A 23993-nucleotide genomic window follows, 5' to 3' on the forward strand; every position below is an offset into this window, starting at 1 on the left:
CACGTCCTTATCCCACCGACGGTTTGTTAGATGACACAAAAAGGATCTTTAGTCCCGGTTGTACCCACCAGCCGGGACTAAAGGTTACCCACACGTTCTTATCCCACCGACGGTTTTTGGCGCCACCTTGCGTTCCCGCCTATTTTTCTTCCCGCGCTTTCCACTTGCTTCCCGCCTCCGTCCTCCCGCCATTTTTTCACTATATATATGTTGGCTTGGCCTCCATTTACATATCACATCTAGACTCATATCCGCAAACCTCATCACCAGGTCACATGGCTTCCATCGTATCTCTAACCCTCCGGGAGGCGGAGGCGCTTTGCGCGTCGAACTACCCCTGCCCGCCGGGCTACCGCGTCCCTACCGGCTGGTTGCTCGAGCGTCGGAGGGGTACCGGTCCCTCCTGTCCCTCTAGGTGTGGCGCGCGAGATGGCCATCACGAACCACTACTACTTCGAGCTCACGCCGGAGCAGCGGAGGAATCCCCGGTGGCATCCCGACTACGGCCCGACTTGGGAGAGCTTCTTCATCAATCGGCGTGAGAGGGCGCTCGCCGAGGCACGAGGAGGGCGGCCCGCCTCCTTCGAACTTCAACGAGGCCGGCCGTCGGCTGTGGTGGCGTGACCGAACTCTCCGAGGCGTCATGGCCCACCGTGGCCCCCGCCTGCGCTACCCTCGGTCCCAGCCCACGCGTGCTCTCCCGCCGAGGTTTGACTACCGCGACCCCGATGCCGGCGACGATGATGGCGGCGACTACGACGACTACGGTGGCGAGTACTATAGGGCTAGGCACGAGTATGGCTCGAATGACTCGAACGGTCGAATCCGGCCATGTATCTTAATTAATTTTCGGTTGAGCTAGGCACGAGTACTATAGGGCTAGGCACGAGTACTATCTGGCCATGTATCTTAATTAATTTTCAGTTGAGTTACGTACTTTAATTCCACATGTAATCCGGCGGGAAACTTTTCTCATCATCGGCGTACGCCACAACGACTTTATTGAAAATACAATAAAATAGATAAACAACTAGTCTAGTCGATCTACTCGTCGTCGGAGGTTGTCTCGGTCCAAATGTCGTCCCACCGAGGGTCGTTGTCGGCCCAAGTTGTATTCGGGTTATCGAGCTCGAACACGGCGACGGCCCGACGATGGCGCCTGTTGGACCTGCGTTGTGCCCGGAGGTCAGCGAAGAACGCGGCGGTGTTGTCGACGTCGTTGGGGAACTGCGCCCTCCACGGCGCATCAACTCCTCGTCGTGCTCGGCGATTGCGATCCGGCGCTGCACCCGGCGGTGGCGGCGACGGTCCTCGTCGTCGACGAGGCACGGCGTCGGCGCGAGGAACTCCGCCTCCTCTAGCGATTCGACGTGTGGGAAGTTCATGTCGCACCGTGGCCGCCGAAATCGCCATGCGGCCGCGTCGTAAGCGCGCGCCGCCAGCTCCGGGGTGTTGTACGTGCCGAGGGTGAGCCGGAAGCCACCGGCACGCATCTCGGCGTAGAACCTACCGTTCGGCCGCGCTCGGACGCCACGGAAACCGGACGAGCCGCGACGGCGCGGCGGCATCCCGGCGACGAATGAACGGAGGCGACGGTGGCGTGTGGTTCCGCGCGCACGCGGCGCTTTATAGCACGGCGACGCGGCAAGTTTGGCGACAGGTGGCGCGGGGAAGCGGCGGGGCGTGGCACGTGGAAGCGGCGGCGACAGGTGGCGCGGGGAAGCGGCGGGCACCGGGATCTACACGTCGCACGGCGGTGGCGGCGGGGCGAGGCACGTGGAAGCGGCGGCGACACGTGGCACGGGGAAGGGACACGTGTGGCGGTGGCGGTGGTGGGCAGTACACGGCGGTGGCCCGTACATGGCGGTGACGGTGCTGGCCGGGCGGTGGCGGTGGCGGTGGTGGGCAGTACACGGCGGTGCCGACGGTGGTCGGTACACGGCGGTGGCGGTGGTGGGCGCGTACACGCGGTGGCCCGTACATGGCGGTTGCAGCGGGGCGAGGCACGTGGAAGCGGCGGCGACACGTGGCACGGGGAAGGGACACGTGTGGCGGTGGCGGTGGTGGGCAGTACACGGCGGTGGCCCGTACATGGCGGTGACGGTGGTGGCCGGGCGGTGGCGGTGGCGGGGGTGGGCGGTACACGGCGGTGACGACGGTGGCCGGTACACGGCGGTGGCGGTGGTGGGCGGGCGGTGGCGACGGTGGCCACTACACGGCGGTGACGGTGGTGGCCAGGCGGTGGCGGTGCGGTGGCTTTTTTTCATTTGAAATAAGGCGGGAATGAAATTTTTAAAAAATTGGCCTTTGGACCCGGTTTGTATTAAAAACCGGGACTAAAGGCCTTTTTGCGCGCGCAGCGAAACGCAGCAAAAAGGCCTTTAGTCCCGGTTTGTTTTACAAACCGGGTCCAAAGGGTCTTTGGACCCGGTTTGTAAAACGCACCGGGTCCAAAGGGGGGAGTATAAAGAAAGGACTTCGTCTCCGCGGCGATCAATCCCGCGGAGACGAGCGCCGAGCGCCGCCGAGGCTGCCCAACCGCCGCGCGCCCACGCCGGCTGCCGCCGCCGCCGCCGCGCGCCATCGCCGCCGCCCTCCCGCCGCGCCCGCCTCCGCCGCCGCGCCATCGCCGCCGCCCTCCCGCCGCGCCCGCCTCCGCCTCCGCCGCGCACGTCGGCCGCCGCCTCCGCCACTCCTCCTCGCCGTCCGCCGCCACCGCGCCCGCCTCCGCCGCGCCCGCCTCCGCCGCGCCCGCCTCCGCCTCTCCTCGCCGTCCGCCGCCATCGCCGCCGCCGACCCCGCCGGCCGCCACCGCTCCTCTCCCTCCGCCGGTAAGCCTCCTCGATCCGGCTTTTTTTTTTTTCATTTGTTAGATTATAAAAGAAAGGACTAATTTGTTAGATTATAGTGTAGTTAGTTTTACCCCGCAAAAAAAAAATAGTGTAGTTAGTTTTAGTGAAAATTTAGTTAAAATTAGTGTGTTAGTAAAATTAGTTAGTGTGTTAGTAAAATTAGTGTGTTAGTAAAATTATTAGTTAATGTGTTAGTGTGTTAGTAAAATTAGTTAGTGTGTTAGAAAAATTAGTGTTAGTAAAATTAGTTAGAGAAAAGTTAGAAAATTAGTTAGTTAGTGTTAGTAAAATTAGTTAGAAAAAAGTTAGTAAAATTAGTTAGGAAAAAGTTAGAAAAGTTAGAAAATAGATTCATTTGTGTCGGCGCCGCCCCCCGCGCGCGCCGACGACTTAGACCGTGGCGGTGCCGGTACTGCCGGCGCCCCTGCCGACGCCCCCAAAACAGGGTCGTGGAACGCGGCGTTAGTACAAAAGTAGTGAAGTTTTTTATTTAGCACAATATCATGTTTTTTATTTATATTAGTATACATATATGATTTGTTTTCGTAGCTACGATGCCGCGACGAGCGACAGCCGGCGGGCCGTGGTCCGACTCTCACCGAGGAGATGGAGCGAGATGGGGAGGTCCGGGACTCGGGCTCCGCCGGGGTGGCACTCGGGAGGTCTTAGCTTCCGGGTCGCGCACCTTGGTGCGGAATCCGGGTCCCGTTGTCGACCCGGATATTCTTTGGTGGAGGTCTTATGGGCCACGGTCGTTTCGAGAGGGAGCCGGCCCCGCCGGAGGAGGTAGCTCGGCGCATTGAAGCGGAGGACCAGCACGTTCGCCGTTACATGTACGCGTTAGACAACATGTATAGGACCGGATGGAGCGTTATGCGGGGATCTCATGTTAGCTATGCTCCCGTTGTTGTTCCGTGGCTTTGGGGGCACACCCGGCGCGGCTCGGGACCCGGTCGGCGCCCTCTAGGACCCGGTCTGCGCGGTTGAGTGGTTGTAGTAGTGATTGATATGTATTAGGGTTAAATAAACATGAACCCGATCTATGTATGCATGTAAGCTGCAGTATCCGCTTTCAGCACTATATTATCGATCCTTAGTTAAGAACTACACATATGTAACTCCATTTTCAGTTTTACTGCATTATCCTTAATTTGATCATATGATGGTTCCTATGTATAGCTTGCAGGTCGTTGTAGAAAGCATGGAGAGAGATGAAATTCAAGAAAATTTCATGGAGGAACTCATAGCAAATGGTACTCTGGATGATCGCGACGACGACGTTATTCCAGATGATGGCGGTGACGATGTCACCGCAACTTATTTGAATGACTCCGGTGAGGGAGCGGAGGATATTGAGGAAGAAGATCCTAGTGGCGCCGGTGAGGAACAAGATCATCATAATGGCTCCCGAACTGTAGTTATCACCGAGGTATATAAATTAATTAAGCCGCTGTTGATCGACTAGATGCATTAACTAATGAAATTGTACCGACTATGAACTATTTCTTTTTTAGCCCTCCGGATCGAGCACTTCTTCTGTAAAGTCGAGGAAGCGAGGCCCGGCCAAAAAGTTGGATGACGGTGTTAGGCACGACATCACCCACATCGACAAGGATGGTAAACCGATTGCTCCGAGAGAAAGGTGCAAAGGCATTTATAGCTCAATGCGGAGTGCTTGTTAGGGACCACGTCCCGATCACCGTTCGAGAATGGCACAAGCCGAAGGGACTAGTGCTTGTCTGCAGAGGAAGAAGCTCAAGGTCTTTATATCGATGATGTAGCCAAAAACAGCATTATGAACAAGCTCATGGCACATTTCAACATAGTACCCGAAGAGGGGGTGACGCCGAGAAGGCCAAGATGGAGCAGGCCCTCCGCGAGTTTGGCAAGAAGAAGATGGCCGAACTATTCAAGAGCCACAAGAAAAGATTGCGCCGCCTTATCAAGTTAAAGAAGACTCGGACGGTGAGAAGGTAAAAAGTCAACTGGGACGAATTCGTGAAGTACAGCATGGAGTCGGAAGAATTTTTGAGAAGGTCGGAAATAAATAAGGCAAATGCTGCGTTGAAGCTATATCACCAAATTCTGGGTCCGGTGGATACGGGGCTAACCGTCCTAAGTGGCAGAGCGGCTGAGGCGGAACCGACCGATAAAGGGATCAGATTAGGGACACACGGTTGGATCGAACGGTGCAAGGAGTGGTTCTACGGGATTGGGGGAACGTTGGATCCGGAAACAGGGAAGTGCATCTATAAGAAAGCTCATCCGAAGGTTCCCATTGATGCCACGGAAAAGGCACATAGGGACGTGGAGGCGGGGTTGTTCCAGCCCGAAAGAGAGAACGATGAGCTGACACGCACCCTTGGGAACAAAGAACACGGCGGACGAACACGAGGCACGGCGAGGCTCCGTTCCGTGGAAGTATGGCTTTCTGCGGAAAGGAAGAGATTTCACGATAAAAGCCATGAGAGGAGGAAGGCAAGGGAAACAGGACCGCCTGGCTAACTTAGAGGAGGGTATGAGCACCATGCAAGCCCAATTAACCATGGTAACCCAAGTACTTACATCTCGGATGGCTCGGGGGCAGGCGTAGATCCTGCACTGCTCAATGCCATCGCCCCGCTGCAATCTCAACCACACCGGAAAAGCAGCGTGGCTTCCTCTCGACGAGTGGATAATGATGATGATGATGACCAGGTGGTCGAGCCTCCTCGCTACCCCCGTGGATGATCTCACCGAGAGCCGTCCTTGTGAGCTGCATGTTAAAGTTTTCAACCTATCCTTCAAGGCGGCGGTCGGCATCCTCTTACCTACAAGGTCTTACCATTGCCGTCCGGTCCAAGACGACTTTCTTTGTTGTGATGGTGGATGAAGTGTTGAGAGAGTATGAGGGGTTGGTGCTTGAGCACCACTGCAGGTGAAGATGGGGAAATCAAAGAAGCTGGGAGAAGCCCGTAGAACCACCGTGCAATGGCGGAAGGAGAACATTGTGTTTCCGGGTGAGAAGCCAACAAGCGAGGCCACCTCCGCCTCCTCCGCCACTCGTGCGGTCTCCTCCGCGTGATGATTCTCCTCTGCGCGATGATGATTCCCCTATCCATGACCCGGTCTCCTCCGCGTGAAAATACTCCGCCGCCTCCTCCTCCTCGTCGGGGAGACTCCGCCGCTTCCACCTAAGCAAAAGAGGAAGCGGTCCGCGGCACCTCCTACAGCTCCGAAGAGATCATCAACTCCAATGAGGGAACGAGACTCCGAGTTGTTGCCACATGAGCAGGCCGAAGAGCAAAAGGCGTTTCTTGCAAGCTGCGCCGAAGAAGATGTTTATTCCACCGCAGACAGGTGAAGCACTTTGCCGAGACGAGAATGAAGAGACCTGAGCTGAGAGCTGATTATGACCGCTCTCTTGGACAGTCCTCTAGAGCGATGAAAGAAGCAAAAAAAGTCGCCCGGCTTGGACGAGTAGGACATTCGGGCCGCACCCCACTTCATCGTGGAGCCATATCATGATCCGGAGACGGCATCGATGATCGAACGGGCGGCTAGAGCTCGGGGAGCATCGGTTGAGTACGAAGATTACTATCCAACGGCTCAAGTGGTAAACACGTATAGATACGGATCTGATCTCGTCAAACACTGGCGAGCTCGCGCGTCTAGGGACTCGGATGCGAAGGTTGCATGAATGGTACCGAAAGCCCGTCGAAGAAGTGAAAGGTACCTCACGGTGTATCTTAGAGATGAGCATTACTTCCGGGGGGAAGACGAGATAAACATTGAGTTAGAAGAACTGTTTCAGTTATTCAATCAAGACGCCCTCGACAAAGCTGTCATCAGTTGCTACTGCCTGTAAGTGATTTATTTGTGTAATTAAGTTTGTAGCTCATTCATTTGCACTAACAATTATCCTCATTATATTCTTTGTGTACGCTATACATTTAATTATGCGGAATGAAGAAGCTGGAATACAAAAGAGGCAAGCTCCTACCGCTGGGGTTCATAGACCCAAACACAGTTCATGAAGTTACGGTTCGAGACTTCGCCAAGGACACGAGAGGACAACATCGTAATGTTTTTAGAGAAGCAAGCAGACAAAGAGGATATATTCTTTCCCTACAACTTCAAGTGAGTGTTATATATAACATACATTATGCTTGTGCACCTTCCACTTTATTCTCGTAATCATTGAGCTATGCTTGTGCAGTTTCCATTTTATTCTCCTAATCATTGATCTTCACCTTGGAGTCGTAAACGTCATGGACTCGAAACGTAAAGAATATGCGGAATGGGCGGACATGGCTGCCATCCTCCGGAGGTAGTTTCAATCAATTTCGTATTGGCATCTTCATCTGCTCTAATTCGAAGATATCATCAACTAATCAATTACTCATTTACTCATTATTTTTTGCCGGGCAGGGCTTGGAAACGGTTCATCAATACTGTTCCGGGTGAATGGAAACCGGAGCTTACATTTAGAGATTACCCTGTAAGTAGTACTATATATATAGCTATGTCCGTGAAACTTTATATATGATATTTACTTTCAATACGATGCTTGATTATTAGTTTGATCGAACTATTTTTTCGTAAAGTGTATGAGGCAGGAAAAAGGGAATAACTTATGTGGATACTACGTCCGCACCTTCATGCGTGACATGTCCTGTCCCAAGGGTGGGGATCCCCAAATACACCACACTCGTGTACGATAACAAATTTTCACAATTAATCTTAATTAGTACCATCTATTGTATTGAGTTCCATTCATATATTGATCTCCTTTTTTAAATATAGATGACACGCCTGCGGGACACTCTCATAACAGCGGATCAAATAAAAGCAATTCAAGAGGAAATCGCGGGATTCTTTATTACCGAGGTCCTTACCCCGAGTGGAGAGCACTATCGGAAGATCGTGACGTCGGACGATATTCGTTCGAGGAAAAGTTGTATTGTAAATATGCATGCATTACGTGTACTTGTGTTGACTATGTCGTGTACTCGTTGACGATGTCTATATATATTCATGACGATTTTTTGTGGTTTCTTGAATGATATATATATGCATTGCTGAAACTCTGCCGCGGCAAGGGAAACAGACTGTTTCTCTGCCGCGCGGCAGAAACGCCGGTACAGCCCAAATCTGTGCCGCGGCGAGAAATAGCAATTCTCGCCGCGGCAGAGCAGCTATAGGCCCGGTTCGTACCACGAACCGGGACCAAAGCCCTTCCAGCCGCGAGCTCCCTGGTCGCACCACGTGTTGAGGCCTTTAGGCCCGGTTTATCTTTGAACCGGGACTAAAGGGTACCCCCTTTAGTCCCGCCTAGTTGGTCCCGGTTCGGGAACCGGGTCTAAAGGCCCAAATGGACCGGGCCTATTGCCCCGTTTTCCACTAGTGTCTATCATGCAGGTTATCTACAGATGTACAACTATGCTCCGTTCATGGTCACCGCTTCAACGCTCCGAGGACCGAGACCTATTTATGGAGGTGTCTACACGTTTGGAGAATACGGTCAAAAACTTTATTACCCAACATGGGTGACAGCATAACCGTAGGATAGAAGCCAATGGAATTGTTGACTAGTTGGCTTTTTTTCTTTATCTTTTATGTACTCGTTTCTCTTGGATACTGGATTCATAAATGACTGTGTGCATCTTACCTATGGAGAAGCTGGGTGTAATGTTTGATACTTCGTGTAATAAAGCGCCCTTTATCGAAAAATATACACAACCCAATTTCAAATAAGATGGTAAATTCGAGTAAATCCTTCTTTAGGGAAATTGTATAAACATCCGGGTAGCGTGTTTTACTAACTTCTGGGGTCTACTTGCAGCTTTGAAGACCCGTAAGCAAGCCCAAGGATAGGGAATAACATCAAGTTGCTCTTGTAAATGGGTTAAGGCAATCACTATGTGAGGTTGACCACGGTAGATGGTTCCGAGTCCAGCGACATGCCACCATTACACGTCGGCCCTAGCTGCTGCTCGGGGCCCTTGGGCTGCTCAAGCAGAGAGTCTTTGCTCCTCAGCATGGCCAGAACCGCGGACATGGCAGGCCTATCTCCGGGCGACTGCTGCACGCAGATGAGGCCAATCTGGATGCACCGGCGCAGCTCCGACGAGATGTCGTCTGAGCGTGAGCAACGCCGCGCTGGCGCCACCACCGAAGCGTCCAGAAGATCCATCACCCTATGCTCCTCCCACAGTTTCCACGCCTGCGACAAGTGCAGATGGTTACAACAATGCAGGCCTTATCTTGATGATTTCATCGGTCCTAACTAGACAATACAGTATAATTAATCCGGCGCTCTGCGTATACATGTGTGCTCAATGCTCACCTGAGAAATGACGCTCGGTGCAGCGCTGTTCTTGCGGCCACTGATTATCTCCAGCAGTACCACACCGAAGCTGAAAACGTCACACTTGGGCGTCATCTCGCCGTCCTTGGCGTACTCAGGCGACGCGTATCCCCTGCACCAGTAACTCTACCGTGTTAGGAAAAATACATTTTTGCCGTATTAAGTAGTACCTCCGTTACGTAAGCTTTTTTTAGAGGGAAATTCAATTCGGCTCCCGGGTGCGTATGCTCCCTCTACCAAAAAAACATATTTCGAAATGTCAAAAAATTTGGATAAAAAATTCTACACGTACATCTCCATAATGTATGTGCATTCGCTAAGTTTCACGAAAAACCAATATTTTTTGCGGTCTATGTAAAAAGGATAAACTTTATCTTGTGAAAAGCATTATTTTTAGCACTGAATTTTGTCTTTTTTACACACGTCACATGATAAGTCGATTTTTTATGAAACGACTTTGTGAGCGCGTAGCACATGAAGATGTACGTACAAATTTTTTGTTTCAATTTTTTTAAAATTTAAAATGTTCATAACATGCATTTCAAAATATAGGGAGCATATGCACCCATGTTCCAAAACACCACTCCTTTTTTTAGAAAGCTAAACTAGCTTTCTGAAAAAATTATACTCCCTCCAGTTCAGTATAATTGCTAAAAATGTATGTATCTACATACTAAAACATATCTAGATACATCTATTTTTAAACAATTATTTTAAACTGGAGAGAATATTTTGAAACGTAGCTTAGGTAATAGCATAAATAAGCTAGAGTGAGTGTGCGGGGTTTCTCACGGTGCCTGTCTGGTCCTCATGGAACAGCTTTAGTGTTCCGAAGTCTGCGATCTTGGGCACGAACTGCTGATCAAGCAGTACATTAGACGGCTTGAGGTCTCTATGGACAAGGTTCTCCCCTGAGCCTTCGTGCAGGTACCAGACGCCCTGAGCAATTCCGCGGATAATCTGCAGTCTCTTCGCCCAGTCAAGCGAAGCACGCACGCTGGGTTTACCTATCAATTCAACAAGTTCCCAACCGGTTCAGTCATGACTATTGTCTGCAAAAAATATACCGATTTAGTTGGTAGCACAGATTGTACTTACCAAATATGTACAGGTTCAGGCTCCTGTTCTGGACATACTCATACACCAGGATCCGCTCGTCTCCGTCGTTGCAGTAGGCGAGGAGACGAACAAGGTTCTGGTGCCGAAGGTTGCACACGATCTCCACTTCCCTCGCGTAATGACTCAGGACTCTGCCTGGCAGACACGACGACAGTTTCAGCCTCTTCACCGCGACCTTCCTCCCAGGTAACCCTTCCGCCAGTGGATGATCATTCGGCAGTTGGCCCTGCAAAAGAAAATCCTATTGTATCATGATTCAACGCCTATGTTCCTGATGTGTTGCGCTGAGCTGAGTTGTATTGTGACCTCGTAGACGACCCCGAAACCGCCTTCGCCGATCACGTTCTTCTTGGAGAAGTTTCTTGTGGCATTCACTAAGGTGGCAAGATCAATGGAGGCGACGGCCGTGGAGACGTTTGGAGGCTTGCCTGCTTCGACGAGAACAGCGTCCTTGTTAATATGAACTATCCGTGCAGCACGCAAGATCTTTCTTCTGATATTTCTCCAAATTATCAAGGCTAGACAGAGCAATATGGTCGCGGCCGCGCACACTGTGCATATGGTCGCCATTATTGCCACGCTGATCCTGCCGCCCCTGGCTTCTTCAGCTAAGCAAAATTGCAAAAAAGTTAATTTCACGTCAAAAAAAATATGTCAAATTTGAAACATACATACTTGCCCTGGAACTGAGAATTTGATCCTGTTAATTACCTAGTTCAGATTTTGCAAGCCTAAGGTAGAGATCATGTCCTTTGTCCATGTACCGGATGTCGACGATGTCACCTGACCAAATGATGCATTCATGGCCGGCGGAACCTCCTCGCATGTCGGAAGCGGCGTAGGCCACGCACGAGCAGTTGGCGAGGCACCTCTCCCGGCACTCCTCTAGCCCGATTCCTCCGTCCACCGTCACATTGTGCGTATCCGGGAGCTTCACGCCGTGTACCACCGCGAACCCGTCCGTTGTGTTCGTGTTCGTCCGGTCGCCGGCGGTGCAGTCCAGCGCCACGCTCCGCCGGCACCCGCCGGATGTCTCCCGCATGTACCAAGCCGACTGTGATACGGGCGTGAATCCCTTGACGCAGCTGCAGAATGAAGTGGACGCTGCGCCCGCGTCGCACAGACCGAACGCCCCACACCGGGCGTACGCGTCGCACACATCCCTCGGCGCGCTGTAGAAGGTCTTCCACGCCCGGCTGCTCCAGTCCCAGGCTAGGCGCTGGAGCATGCCGGTGTCGGTGATTATGATTCGCGACAGTGGTGCGCCGGCCTTGGAGTGGTACCCGTAAGTGACCTCGCCGGGGCTGACCGTGACCTGGATGGTTTTGAATTGAGAGAAGTCCATTTTATCCCCTAAAGTTGTTTCAAAGTTCAGTTTATAACCCTTTAATCTAATTTAGTTCAGCATACACCCTTAAACTCTGAAAACCGTTCGGAATTACACCTTTCAACGTTTTGATAGGTTTTGATCCAGTTTTTCTTGCCATGTCACCGGTTTTTCTTTTATCATCCTCTTAGTAAAATACGCACAAGGATCGTCCTATATGCATGCGCGATAACGGAAGGAGTCTGCCTCCTCGTCGCAAAAATAGGATCGGAGTTTGGTCTTCTCCGCCGGCCAACCAGCTCACGGCGCCATCGGGGGCCCCTGCCCCTGCTCAGGCCGCAGCCGACCGCCCGTGACCGTGTCCAAGTCGTCGCCCACCCCTACCTCTTCACAGGTTGTTGCGGCGTCCCCCCGCCTCTACCACTAGGTAGGACTGGGTTAAGCAGCTGCGTTGCCTCCATCCGGTCTTGACGACGAGCTGCAAAACTGCAAACTACTCTATATGCGTTGTCTCCTTCCGTTCTCGGTGAGGAACTGCAAAACCGCAAACTGGTCTATATGATTGTTAGACGTATATATCTATATATTGTAGTTTCTCCATATGTTAGGGGGATTCCTGCATATTTGCACCTGTATATGTTGTGGCCTTTGACCCCCGGGTAATACATCAAGCATATTGCCCTAACATGGTATCAAAGCAAAACTTGGTCCTCTAGTCTGTACGTTGCCCCGGCCGTAGTTGCCGCTCGTCTCGTTCCGGCTGCCGCCCCTCCGGTCGCCGTTTCGGCTCGCCGCCGGCCGTCCGTCGGCCGTCCTCCGGCTGCTCTCCGGCCGCCCCCAGGCCGGCCCGTCCCCGTCCGCCTGCTCCTCGGCCGATTCCCCTTCTTCCCGGCCGCCTCCCGCTACTCTTCTTCTCCACCGATCACGGCTCGCCGCCGACCACCCACTCCTCCCCAGGCCTCTCCCCCCCCCCCAGGCCTCTCCCTTCCTGGCCGCCTCTTCGTCGGCTGTGTTTCGATCGGGTGTTCCGATCCGCTGGTTTTCGATCTGAGTTGAGAAAAAAAAAAAGAAGAAGTGCTGATATGTCTTCCTCGTCGGGCTATGTGGCGATTCCTCGCTGCTCGGTGATCTTTGATGGCGCGAATTATCCTGATTTCGCTGCCTTCATGCGCGTCCACATGCACGGTCTTCGTCTTTGGGGAGTGCTTTCTGGGAGGTCTCCTGTCCGCCGCGCCTCGTTGCTCCTACGACGCCTACTGCATCGACTCCCGTTGCCCTTGCCCCTGATGCTACTCAGGCGGATAAGGATGCAGCCACGAGTGCTGATGATACTGCTCTGGCTGATTATGACCGAAAGGTCCAGGACCACTTTACTGCTGTTGCGACTTACCGGCTGGATCTGACTGACTACACTCAGTGGATAGATGAGGATGCTCGTGGTGCCGCTGTTCTCACCTCCGGTGTTCCGCCTCGGCATGTCGCTGAGTTCATGGGTCTTCCCACTGCTGCTGCTCAGTGGGCTTTTCTTCGTCAGCGCTATCAGTCGTCTAGGGATGCTCTTTATATGTCTGTGGTCCGCCAGGAGCATGCCCTTCAGCAGGGAGATTCTACTATTGATGAGTTCTACACTCAGAGTGCTGCTATTTGGCGTCAGCTTGATTCTTTGTCCCTGTTGTTTCACTATGCGCGCGGATCTGGAGTTTCAGCGCGTTTTTGAGTTCTTGTCGCGGCTCCGTAAGGAGTTTGAGCCGCGCCGTGCACAGTTGCTTGCCCGTGGTCGTGTTCCTCTCTCTGAGGTACTGGCTGAGCTTCGTGCTGAGGAGACTCGTCTTCGTGGTGCTGGTCTTCTTGAGGTTCCCTCTGTGCTTGCTGCTCGTGGCCCTCCTGTGCCGTCTGCTCGTGGACCTCCTATGCCGCCGGTGTCGTTGCGGTCTGGAGCACCGCCGATACTCTCTACTCCTCCAGTCCAGGGCCAGAGTCAGCCTCAGCAGCCTTGTGGTACGACGGCACCTCCCTGCACCTACTGTGGCAGGTCTGGCCACACTATCTCTAGCTGCTGGCAGAGGGATCCCAGCTTACGTCAGCGGCACTATACTCGTCGACAGGCTGGTTCTTCAGGATCTTCTGCTGTTGCGCTATCTGATCAGGACATTATCCGTGGTCTTCGTGGTCTGCTCGCTGCTACAGCCTCTTTCTCGACGGGTACTGTTGGTTCTGTGTCTGGCTCTTCTGGCACCGCGCGACCACCACCTTCTACACAGTCAGGTACGTCATCCCCGTGGTATCTGGGTTCTGGAGCTTCTTTTCATATGACTTCTGCGTCTTCTATTCTTTCTGCTCTTCGCTCTCTTGTTTCTCATGTCCGTGTTATCACGGCTGATGGTACCTCTCTTCATGTTTCCAGTCGAGGCACCCTTTCAACTTCGTCTTTCTCTGTTCCTGATGTTTCTCATGTTCCTAGTCTTAAGATGAACATGTTTTCTGCTAGTCAGCTTACTTGATTTTGGTTGTCGCGTCATTCTTGACGCTGATTCTTGTGCTGTTGAGGACCGCCGTACACATGCCCTGGTTGGAGCTGGCCCTCGCAGCCTTGAGTCTCCGGGGGTCTCGGAGTTAGACTGGCTTCGCGTTCCTTCTGCTGACACTTCATCTGCCAGTTCTCCTGCGATTGCTGCTTCTGTCACTGGATCTTTTCAGCAGTGGCATCATCAGCTGGGTCACCTCTGTGGCTCCCGTTTAACGTCATTAGTTCGTAGTGGTCTTCTGGGGTCTGTCTCAGGAGATGTGTCTTTGCATTCGTGTCAGGGTTGTAGGTTAGGCAAACAAATTCAGCTTTCCTATCCTACTAGTGCGTCTGTAGCTCAGTGACCTTTTGATTTAGTTCATTCGTATGTTTGGGGTCTGGCTCCCTTTCCTTCAAAGGGGGTCATCGATACTATATTTTGTTTATTGATGATTTTTCACGGTACACCTGGTTGTTTTTTATGTACTCTCGCAGTGAGGTGCTCTCTATTTATCAGCGTTTTGCAGCCATGGTTCGTACTCAGTATTCCACGCCTATTCGTGTGTTTCGTGTTGATGCTGCCGGAGAGTATATCTCCCAGCACCTGCGTGGTGTTCTTGCCGAGCAGGGTACCCTCGCTCAGTTCTCGTGTCCCGGTGCCCATGCTCAAAATGGTGTCGCCAAGCGTAAGCATCGTCATATTCTTGAGACTACCCGTGCTACGATGATTGCTTCCTCTCTTCCGCCGCATTTCTGGGCTGAGGTTGTCGCTACGTCGACTTACCTCATTAACATTCAGCCTTCTGCTGCCCTTCAAGGTGGCATTCCTCTCGAGCGTCTTTCTGGTAGCTCTCCAGATTACTCGACTCTTTGTTTATTTGGTTGCGTTTGCTATGTTCTTCTTCCTCCTCGCGAACGTACCAAACTGACCGCTCAGTTTGTTGAGTGTGTTTTTCTCGGATACAGTGATTACTCGACTCTTCGTTTATTTGGTTGCGTTTGCTATGTCCTTCTTCCTCCTCGCGAACGCACCAAACTGACCGCTCAGTCTGTTGAGTGTGTTTTTCTCGGACACGGTGATGAGCATAAGGGCTATCGCTGTTGGGACCCTGTTGGTTGTCGGATGCGCATCTTTCGTGATGTCATGTTTGATGAGACGTGTCTCTTCTATCCTCGCCCCAACTCTGTTACTTACCCGGTGGATGATATCTCTTTTCTTGTTTTTCCGGATGCACCACCTGCTGTCCTTCCTTCACCTCCTAGTTCTGATGCAACCCTTTCGGCGCCATCCTCTCCTCCGTCTAGTTCCCCTAGTAATCCTCGTTCTCCGGCTTCGGATCCTTCCGATGTTGTTCCTTCTTCCTCTTCTTCTGATGAGGTGTCCTCTGCCGATGAGCTTCCCCCTTCACGGCCTGTTCGTCAGCGTCGTGCTCCAGCTCGTTACTTTCCTAGTCAATATGGTCTCTCTGTCGTCTCCGAGCCGACTTCTTATCGGGATGTCGAGCGTCATCATGAATGGCAGCTTGCCATGGCTGAGGAGATCGCTGCGCTTGAGCGCACTGGCACCTGGGATCTTGTTTCTCCCCCTTCTGGTGTTCGTCCTATCACGTGTAAGTGGGTCTATAAAATTAAGACTCGCTCTGATGGATCTCTTGAGCGCTATAAAGCGCATCTTGTGGCTCGTGGCTTTCAGCAGGAGCACGGTCGTGACTATGATGAGACTTTTGCCCCTGTGGCTCATAGACCACTGTGCGTACTCTTCTTGTTGTTGCTTCTGTTCGACGTAGGTCTGTGTCTCAGCTTGATGTTTAGAACGCTTTTCTTAATGGCGAGTTAAGTGAGGAGGTTTACATGCAGCCTCCTGCTGGGTATTCTGTTCCCGATGGGATGGTTTGTCGTCTTCGCCGTTCTCTCTATGGTCTGAAACAGGCCCCTCGTGCCTGGTTTGAGCACTTCGCCTCTGTGGTGACTGCTGCTGGTTTCTCTCCTAGTTTCCATGATCCAACACTTTTCGTTCACACTTCTCCTCATGGACGCACTCTTCTTCTCAATGTTGATGATATGATCATTACTGGTGATGATCCTGAGTATATTGCCTTTGTCAATGCTCGTCTTCGAGATCAGTTTCTTATGACTGATATTGGTCCTCTTCGCTATTTTCTTGGCATTGAGGATTCCTCCACTTCTGATGGCTTTTCTATCTCTCAGGAAAAGTACATTCAGGATCTTCTTGCTCGTGCTGCTCTTGGGGATGAGCGCACGGTTGATACTCCTATGGAGCTTAATGTTAAGCTTCGTCCTACTGATGGTGATCCTCTTCCTGATCCCACCCGTTATCGCCATCTTGTTAGGAGTCTTGTTTATCTTGCTGTCACTCGTCCTGATATTTCTTATCTTGTTCATATTCTGAGTCAGTTTGTCTCAGCTCCTACCACTGTTCACTACAGTCATCCCCTCTGCGTTCTTCGTTATCTTCGTGTTACGATCACTCGTCGCCTTTTCTTTCCCCGTTGCAGCTCTCTCCAGCTCCAGTGCTACTCGGATGCTACGTGGGCGAGTGATCCTACGGATCGTCGTTCACTTTTTGATCACTGTGTGTTTCTTGGTGGTTCGCTTGTTGCTTGGAAGACGAAGAAACAGGTCGCAGTTTCCCGTTCGAGTGTTGAGGCTGAGTTGCGGGCTATGGCTTTGTTGATTGCTGAGGTGACCTGGTTACGGTGGTTGCTTGCAGATTTTGGGGTCTCTGTTACGACACCCACTCTACTTTTGTCCGACAAGTACAGGTGCTATCGCATTGCACGTGATCCGGTCAAGCATGAGCTGACCAAGCATATTGGTGTTGATGCTTTTTATACACGTGCTCAGGTGCATGATGAGGTTGTTGCGGTTCATTATGTGCCTTCAGATTTGGAGTTGACGGATTTCTTTACAAAGGCACAGACTCGAGCGCAGCATGACTTTTTACTCTCCAAACTCAGTGTTGTGGATCCACCATGAGTTTGCGGGGGGGGGGGGGGGGGGTATATATCTGTATATTGTAGTTTCCTCATATGTTAGGAGGCTTGTTGCATATTTGCGCCTGCACATTTACTATATATTGTGGCCTTTAACCCCCTGGTAATACATCAACCATATTGCCCTAACAATGATTACATCCCACAAGTAGTACTAAATGATTTGAATCGATTTGGGTGTGATTCGATTTGGATCTTGTTTTCTAGCTTGTTCAACGGAGGAGCAGGCACGATCAGAGAGGAAGGTGAAGAAGGCACGCATGTAGTACTCCCTCCGTTCGCATTTAATTGACGCGGGACAAGCAGAAATGCTCTACTAGCTAGCCTATATCCTGCGTCAATTAAACAAGAACTGAGGTAGTACAAATTAACGTGTACTCTGAAGATATAGTACATGTACTGATTACTGAATGTTCTGAGATTAAGAAAAAAAAAGGTGATGTGGTAGAAAAACAGGTCAAAGTTAGAGAAAGGGGCAAATCTGAACAGTTTTCAGAGTTTGAGGTTGCATGTTGAACCAAAGTAGACTAAAGGGTTGTAAAATGAACTTTAAAACAAGTTTAGGGGGTAAATCAGACTTATCTCTTTTGAATTTGGTTTCAGAAATATTTATGCAATATCCCAAATGACTTGAATTTAAGCGAAATTCAGAATTAAAGAATTCTAAAATTCGATTTTTAATAGCTGAAATATTTTGACCGATGAACGATTATTTGACATCTACAAAAATGTCTGAAAATCTTGCAATTATTGAACGTGAGAACTCACCTGGTATGTGAACATGTTGGCGTACGACACCATCTCCGGGACGCCGTTGAAGTAGAGGCCGTTCCACGGTCCCGTCCGGTACGTCTTGACGTTGCCACGCCACACCGCGTTCTCAGGCAACCCCTCCGTCTCCGTGCCGCGCCGGTAAGGCCCAGGAGACGGGTCGGTGGGCGACCACCATGACGTGATGTACCACTCAGCACCGGTCCACAGGTTCTTGCCCGTCTTCATGCCGGGAAGCAAGGTGTTCGACGGGTGGTCGAACGACTGCCACAGATGGAGGCTGCTGGCCCTGTCGCGAACAACGAGGTTACCGGAGTCGAGCAGCTCCGCCACGGCGGAAGCACCAGCGCCTGTCTCGTTCGACGACCACATGACCTGGCCGCCTCCGTCCAGCAGGAGTAGTCTCCCGCCGTCGCCGAGCACCAGCACGCCGGAGCTGTCATTGATCGGCCGGTCTCGGTTGGCCACCCAGCACATGGCGTCCTCCGACACGGAGAACCATATCCCGAGGTACCTCCTTGCTGGCACCCCGAGAGAGAAGAAGCCCATGGTGAAGGACCCACCGGCAGAGACGAGTGTGTCGCCGTCGGTGATGTTGCGGCCGGTTACCGCGTAACGAGTGTACATAGGTGTTCCTTTTTTGTTGCGCAAAATCTAATTTCTGCCTGGGCTCTCTAGTGTCTTACGGAGTGCTCACATCTGATGCTCGTTGGATCCTCATCAAACGGCTGAAACTACCCACCTGTGTGCATGCGGGACTAGATGCTTCCCCGCGGGGACCACGTGCACATGCGACCAAAACAAAAGGCGCGGTCGTGCCCATCCCCATCTCCAACTCCCGTGCCCATCTAGCTCATCCCCATCTCTAACCCCTGAAATCGAGCTCCATCGCCACCATCACGAGAGCTGAGGCTGGCAGGGGAGGAACATGAGGCTGTGGCGGTGCGGATCCTACGGCGCCCCCGGCCGGCCCCTACGCGCCCGGCCTCCGCCGACGACTTAACCGTCCCCGGCGCACAGGACGTTCGACGAACGCGCGCGATGCAGGCGGCGCTAGACGTCTGCTTCCGCTCGGCGAATCCACATCGCGATAGCCGGATCGGCGCCCAAGTCTGGCTCCGCTCTTCGCTGAGATCGGCGGCGTCATGAATGGTGTCGGCAACGTCCGTGGCCCGTCCGAGCCCAGCCATGGCCGTGTGGCCACGTGTTGACTGGAGTCACACGCGCAGCCCCGAGCCTGAGCTCCCTGGCTGCGGTACGGCGCCGCCGCCGTTCGCCGTCTCCGGCCTGAGCTCCCACGAACCCAGTGGTCGGCGGTCTGGCGCCTGTGGTCGCTGTAGATCACGTTCATCTGCTGCGAGGGTCGGTCTTGTGCATGATTTTCCCCCTTTTTCTACATGCAAGATCTTGATTAGTAATTTCTCCCTAGGTTTTTAGATGTAACAATAGTGTGTTCCTCCTATTGTTGGATGTACATTTCTTTCTTTTTATACATCCACCTCTGCTATTTTTTACATTCTCAATTGGAATCACAAACATCATTTTTTTTTGGGATGTAACATTTTGTAGTCGACTCCAATTTCTTACATGCCAGGCACGAATTTTTTTTTTCTGGGATGTAACATTTTAGCAAAACTCCAATTTCTTACATTCTAGGAAGGCACGAAAATTATCCAGGATGTAACATTTTGTACTAAAACTCCATGAATTGGAGGAAGAAAAAAGCGGCAGACCAGTTTTTCTCGTGATCGCGTATTGATTGGCACGCTCCGGAAAAAAAAAGTGCATCGCTGCATGTGCGCAGATACGGTCCTGATTTCTCTTTCTGTTAGCTGTCACTTTCCGTCCCGACTTCTATTTTTGTTAGCTGTCACTTCAATTTCGTGGACCACATTCTATTTTGGGTAAATATCCCTTTCAGACAAAGGGAGCACTCTGTAAGACTAACCGGTAACCGGGCACTGTGTAGCCACGTCCTTTTTGTTGAGAAAATTATGGATGTTCCTTGCAATACGAGTCATGAACCCTTCTTTTGCACGCACCAATGTTTCACTTTGGAGGGTGGACTTGGCGCCCAGTGTGGCCTGGCCGCATGAACTCTTCTTTTGCACGTACCAATGTTTGACTTTGGAGGGTGGACTTGGAGCACAGTCTGTTGCCCGTCCACTGTCCACTTCGGGATTCCTCACAAGATAGCTGGCATGTATTGGTTGATTTTTTTTTCAATAAAGGGTGATTTCATTACTCAAAAGATTTAAGTATTACATCCGGCCTCTGCATAACTAAGATGCACACAGCCGCATTCGAAACGAACCGAACCAAATATAAACGACATAGGAAAAGGAAACAGGAAAACAAAACATGACGCAGCCTGAAACACTAAAGGTCTGGAGGAGCAATCCCTAGATTATGCTACCACCATGTAGGGTAATAAAATCCTTCGTCGTGTCCTCCAACCGTGTACACACCTTCGTAAAGAGGTCGCGATCCTCCATACGCAGAAGCGATGACCATGAACGGAGCAAACTGGTGCACCGGTAGATAGCCTGCATTAGAGTAGCATTTTTGTTATTAATAACCTTGTCATTTCTACGTAGCTAAAGCGACAAAATTACTGCAATCACTTCCACCCTAATAAGAATTTTAAACCTTTGATGTACTCCATTTAGCCAATTGCCAAAAATGTTGGCAACGCTGCGTGGCGGATACAAGGTAGAACCCATTTGGATGATTGACCATATAGATTTGGCAAACCGGCATTGAAAGAATAAGTGTTTAATTGTCTCGTCATGATGACAAAATACACACATTTTACTTTGTTGGCAGTTGCGTCTCGCAAGATTGTCTTTAGTAAGGATGACCCCCCCCCCCCCTCCCCCGAGACGAAGATACCATGCAAAGACTTTAGTCTTTAAAGGTATTTTCATCTTCCAAATAAACTTAGTATTAGATACCGGCTCCATAGGTTGGATCAAGGCTTTATACATGGAGTCAACTGAGAATTTCCCATTCTCATTTAGATTCTAGCGAAATTCATCTGGCCCTTGCGTTAGATGGACAGATGTCAAACGCATCAACAGGGCATCCCAAGATGCTTACCTTGGTCCAGTAAGATTCCTTCTGAACGTCGTAGAGGGTGGATAAGGCTCCATAACATTGGCTAAGGTATCTCCCTTATGACGCATAATATTATATAAGGTCGGATATTGTTCTCGAAGAGAGGAATCCCCGAGCCACTTATCCTCCCAAAATCTTATCAGCGACCCATCTTTGATGGAGAAAGAACCAAATTGGAAGAAGTGTCCCTTCGTCGCCATAAGGCCAACCCAAAAGTATGAATCCCCTGGTTTACATGAGACCTGGGATATTGCCTTTGAGCCGACATACTTTCTCTTCAGAATGGTTTGCCAGACCTGTCCTTAGTGAGCAGTTTAGCTAGCCATTTACCAAGTAAAGCTCTGTTCTTAACCTGAAGGTCATGAACCCCGAGCCCTTCTTGATCCTTTGGTCGACACACCACTCCCCACTTAGTTAGCCGCTATTTCTTTTTTGTCGCTATCCCCTTGCGAAAAGAATATTGAAAGAAGATAATTCAAACGATGCAAAACTCCTTTAGGAATTTGGAAAAATGATATCATTGATGACCCACAAGTATAGGGGGTGTATCGTAGTATCTTCGATAAGTAAGAATGTCGATCCCAACGAGGAACAGAAGGTGTTGACAAGCAGTTTCGATGAAGGATTCACTGTAAATGCTCACAGACAAGTATTCAGGGGGTTTTGATGTAACAGATTAATAAAGTACGAGTAAATAAAGTGCGAGAGAAATAATTGCAGCGAGTGGCCCAATCCTTTTTAGCACAAAGGACAAGCCGGTTTGTTTACTTATAATGACCAAACGTTCTCGAGGACACACGGGATTTTAGTCTAGTGCTTTCGCTACATACGGCTAATTAATCTTCATTGTTTTGATAAGTGTTGTGTGGGTGAACCTATGCTAATGTACCGCCCTTCCTAGGACTAATACATACTTGTGATTATACCCCTTGCAAGCATCCGCAATTACAAGAAAGTAATTAAGATAAATCTAACCACAGCCTTAAACTCTGAGATCCTGCTATCGCTCCTCCATCGATATACCAACGGGGCTCGGGTTTCGTCACTCCGGCAACCCCGCAATTGGCAAACGAGTACAAGATGCATTCCCCTAGGCCCATAAAGGTGAAGTGTCGTGTAGTCGACGTTCACACGACACCACTAGAAGAATAACACCACAACTTAAATATCATAACATTGAATATTACTCAACCATACTTCACTACTAACATTTAGACTTCACCCATGTCCTCAAGAACTAAACGAACTACTCACGAGACATCATATGGAACATGATCAGAGGTGATATGATGATGAATAACAATCTGAACATAAACCTTGGTTCAACGGTTTCACTCAATAGCATCAATAACAAGTAGAAATCAACACCGGAGAGTTTCCCCTATCAAACAATCAAGATCAAACCCAAATTGTTACAGCGGTGACGAGGTGCAGCGGTGGAGACGGCGGTGATGATGATGAAGATGATGATGATGGTGATGGAGATGATGTCCAGCTCGATGACGGTGACGATGGCGTCGATTTCCCCCTCCGGGAGGGAATTTCCCCGGCGGATTCCTGCCCGCCGGAGAGCTCTTTCTCTCTCGGTGTTCTCCGCCCCGCAGAGGCGGCTGTGGCTCTTCGCGATGTACCCCTGGAGCTTAGGTTTTCGGGACGAAGACGTACGCGAAGAAAAGGAGGCGAGAGGGGGCTGTGGGCCCCCTCCTCACAGGCCGGCGCGGCCAGGCCTTGGGCCGCGCCGGCCTATGGGGTGGGCCCACCTCGGGTCCCCTCGGCTCCCCCTTCTGGCTCCCTTCATCTTCTGTAAAAATAGGATTTTTCATATAATTTTCGTCAACAGTTGATCTTCCGAAATATTGCATTCTGACGGCGCTTTTCCAGACAGAATCCCGACTCCGGTGCGCGATCCTCCAATAATCATGAAACATGCAAAATAGATGAAATAACATAAGTATTATCTCCAAATATGAAATATATCAATGAATAACAACAAATTATGATATAAATTAGTGATGCAAATTGGACGTATCAACTCCCCCAAGCTTAGACTTCGCTTGTCCCCAAGCGAAACCGAACTCGGTAAACAGGACCACATGTTTATGGAGTGAAGAGTCGATAAATCAAATACGGACAAGAAGCATCATATTCATTCACACAAGACATTCTAGTGAACAACTTCCTCATATAACTCAACTTGAAACAAGTATAAGGTAATCACAAATAAAGGTGCATAAGAAATCATAGTTGGTGATGGCAAACTTCGTTCTTGGTCAGAGAACAATTAACAGATTATACTCATCTATGGAGCAGTGCTTTCATATTAAAGCTTATGGTAAACTTGCATACTCAATCATAGTAATCATTGATAACTTTCAAAGCTGTATTCATTCAGATAAAACTTGTACTAAACAAGGAAGAGTAAAAGACATGATGAAGTAAATCACAATATAATGGTTTGATCACAACAACTCAAATGCTTGCTTAAGATGGAGGGAAATAGGTTTACTGACTCAACATAAAGTAAAAGACAGGCCCTTCGCAGAGGGAAGCATGGATTACTATTTTTGTGCTAGAGCTTTTCATTTTGAAAACAAGAAACAATTTTGTCAACGGTAGTAATAAAGCATATGTGTTATGTATAAGACATCTTATAAGTTGCAAGCCTCATGCATAGTATACTAATAGTGCTCGCACCTTGTCCTAATTAGCTTGGATTAACACAGATTATCATTGCATAGCATATGTTTCAACCAAGTGTCACAAAGGGGTACCTCTATGCCGCCTGTACAAAGGTCTAAGGAGAAAGCTCGCATTGTATTTCTCGCTTTTGATTATTCTCAACTTAGACATCCATACCGGGACAACATAAACAACAGATAATGGACTCCTCTTTAATGCATAAGCATTCAACAACAATTATTATTCTCATAAGAGATTGAGG

General features: G+C 50.3%; 1 protein-coding gene across 1 annotated transcript; it reads right to left on the reverse strand.

Annotated features, from left to right (window-relative positions):
* Positions 1-8751: 8751 nt before the first annotated feature.
* On the reverse strand, positions 8752-18562 carry LOC124670867 (receptor-like serine/threonine-protein kinase SD1-8). Its single transcript, XM_047207335.1, has 7 exons — positions 17933-18562; positions 11032-11635; positions 10627-10928; positions 10300-10546; positions 9994-10208; positions 9181-9327; positions 8752-9057 (listed from the first exon to the last, which is right to left on the reverse strand). The coding sequence occupies exons 1-7, from the start codon at positions 18560-18562 to the stop codon at positions 8752-8754; spliced, it is 2451 nt and encodes an 816-aa protein (XP_047063291.1).
* Positions 18563-23993: the final 5431 nt, after the last annotated feature.

The sequence above is a fragment of the Lolium rigidum genome, chromosome 7 (genome assembly GCF_022539505.1).
Source record: "Lolium rigidum isolate FL_2022 chromosome 7, APGP_CSIRO_Lrig_0.1, whole genome shotgun sequence".
In the NCBI taxonomy this organism is placed as follows: Eukaryota; Viridiplantae; Streptophyta; class Magnoliopsida; order Poales; family Poaceae; genus Lolium; species Lolium rigidum.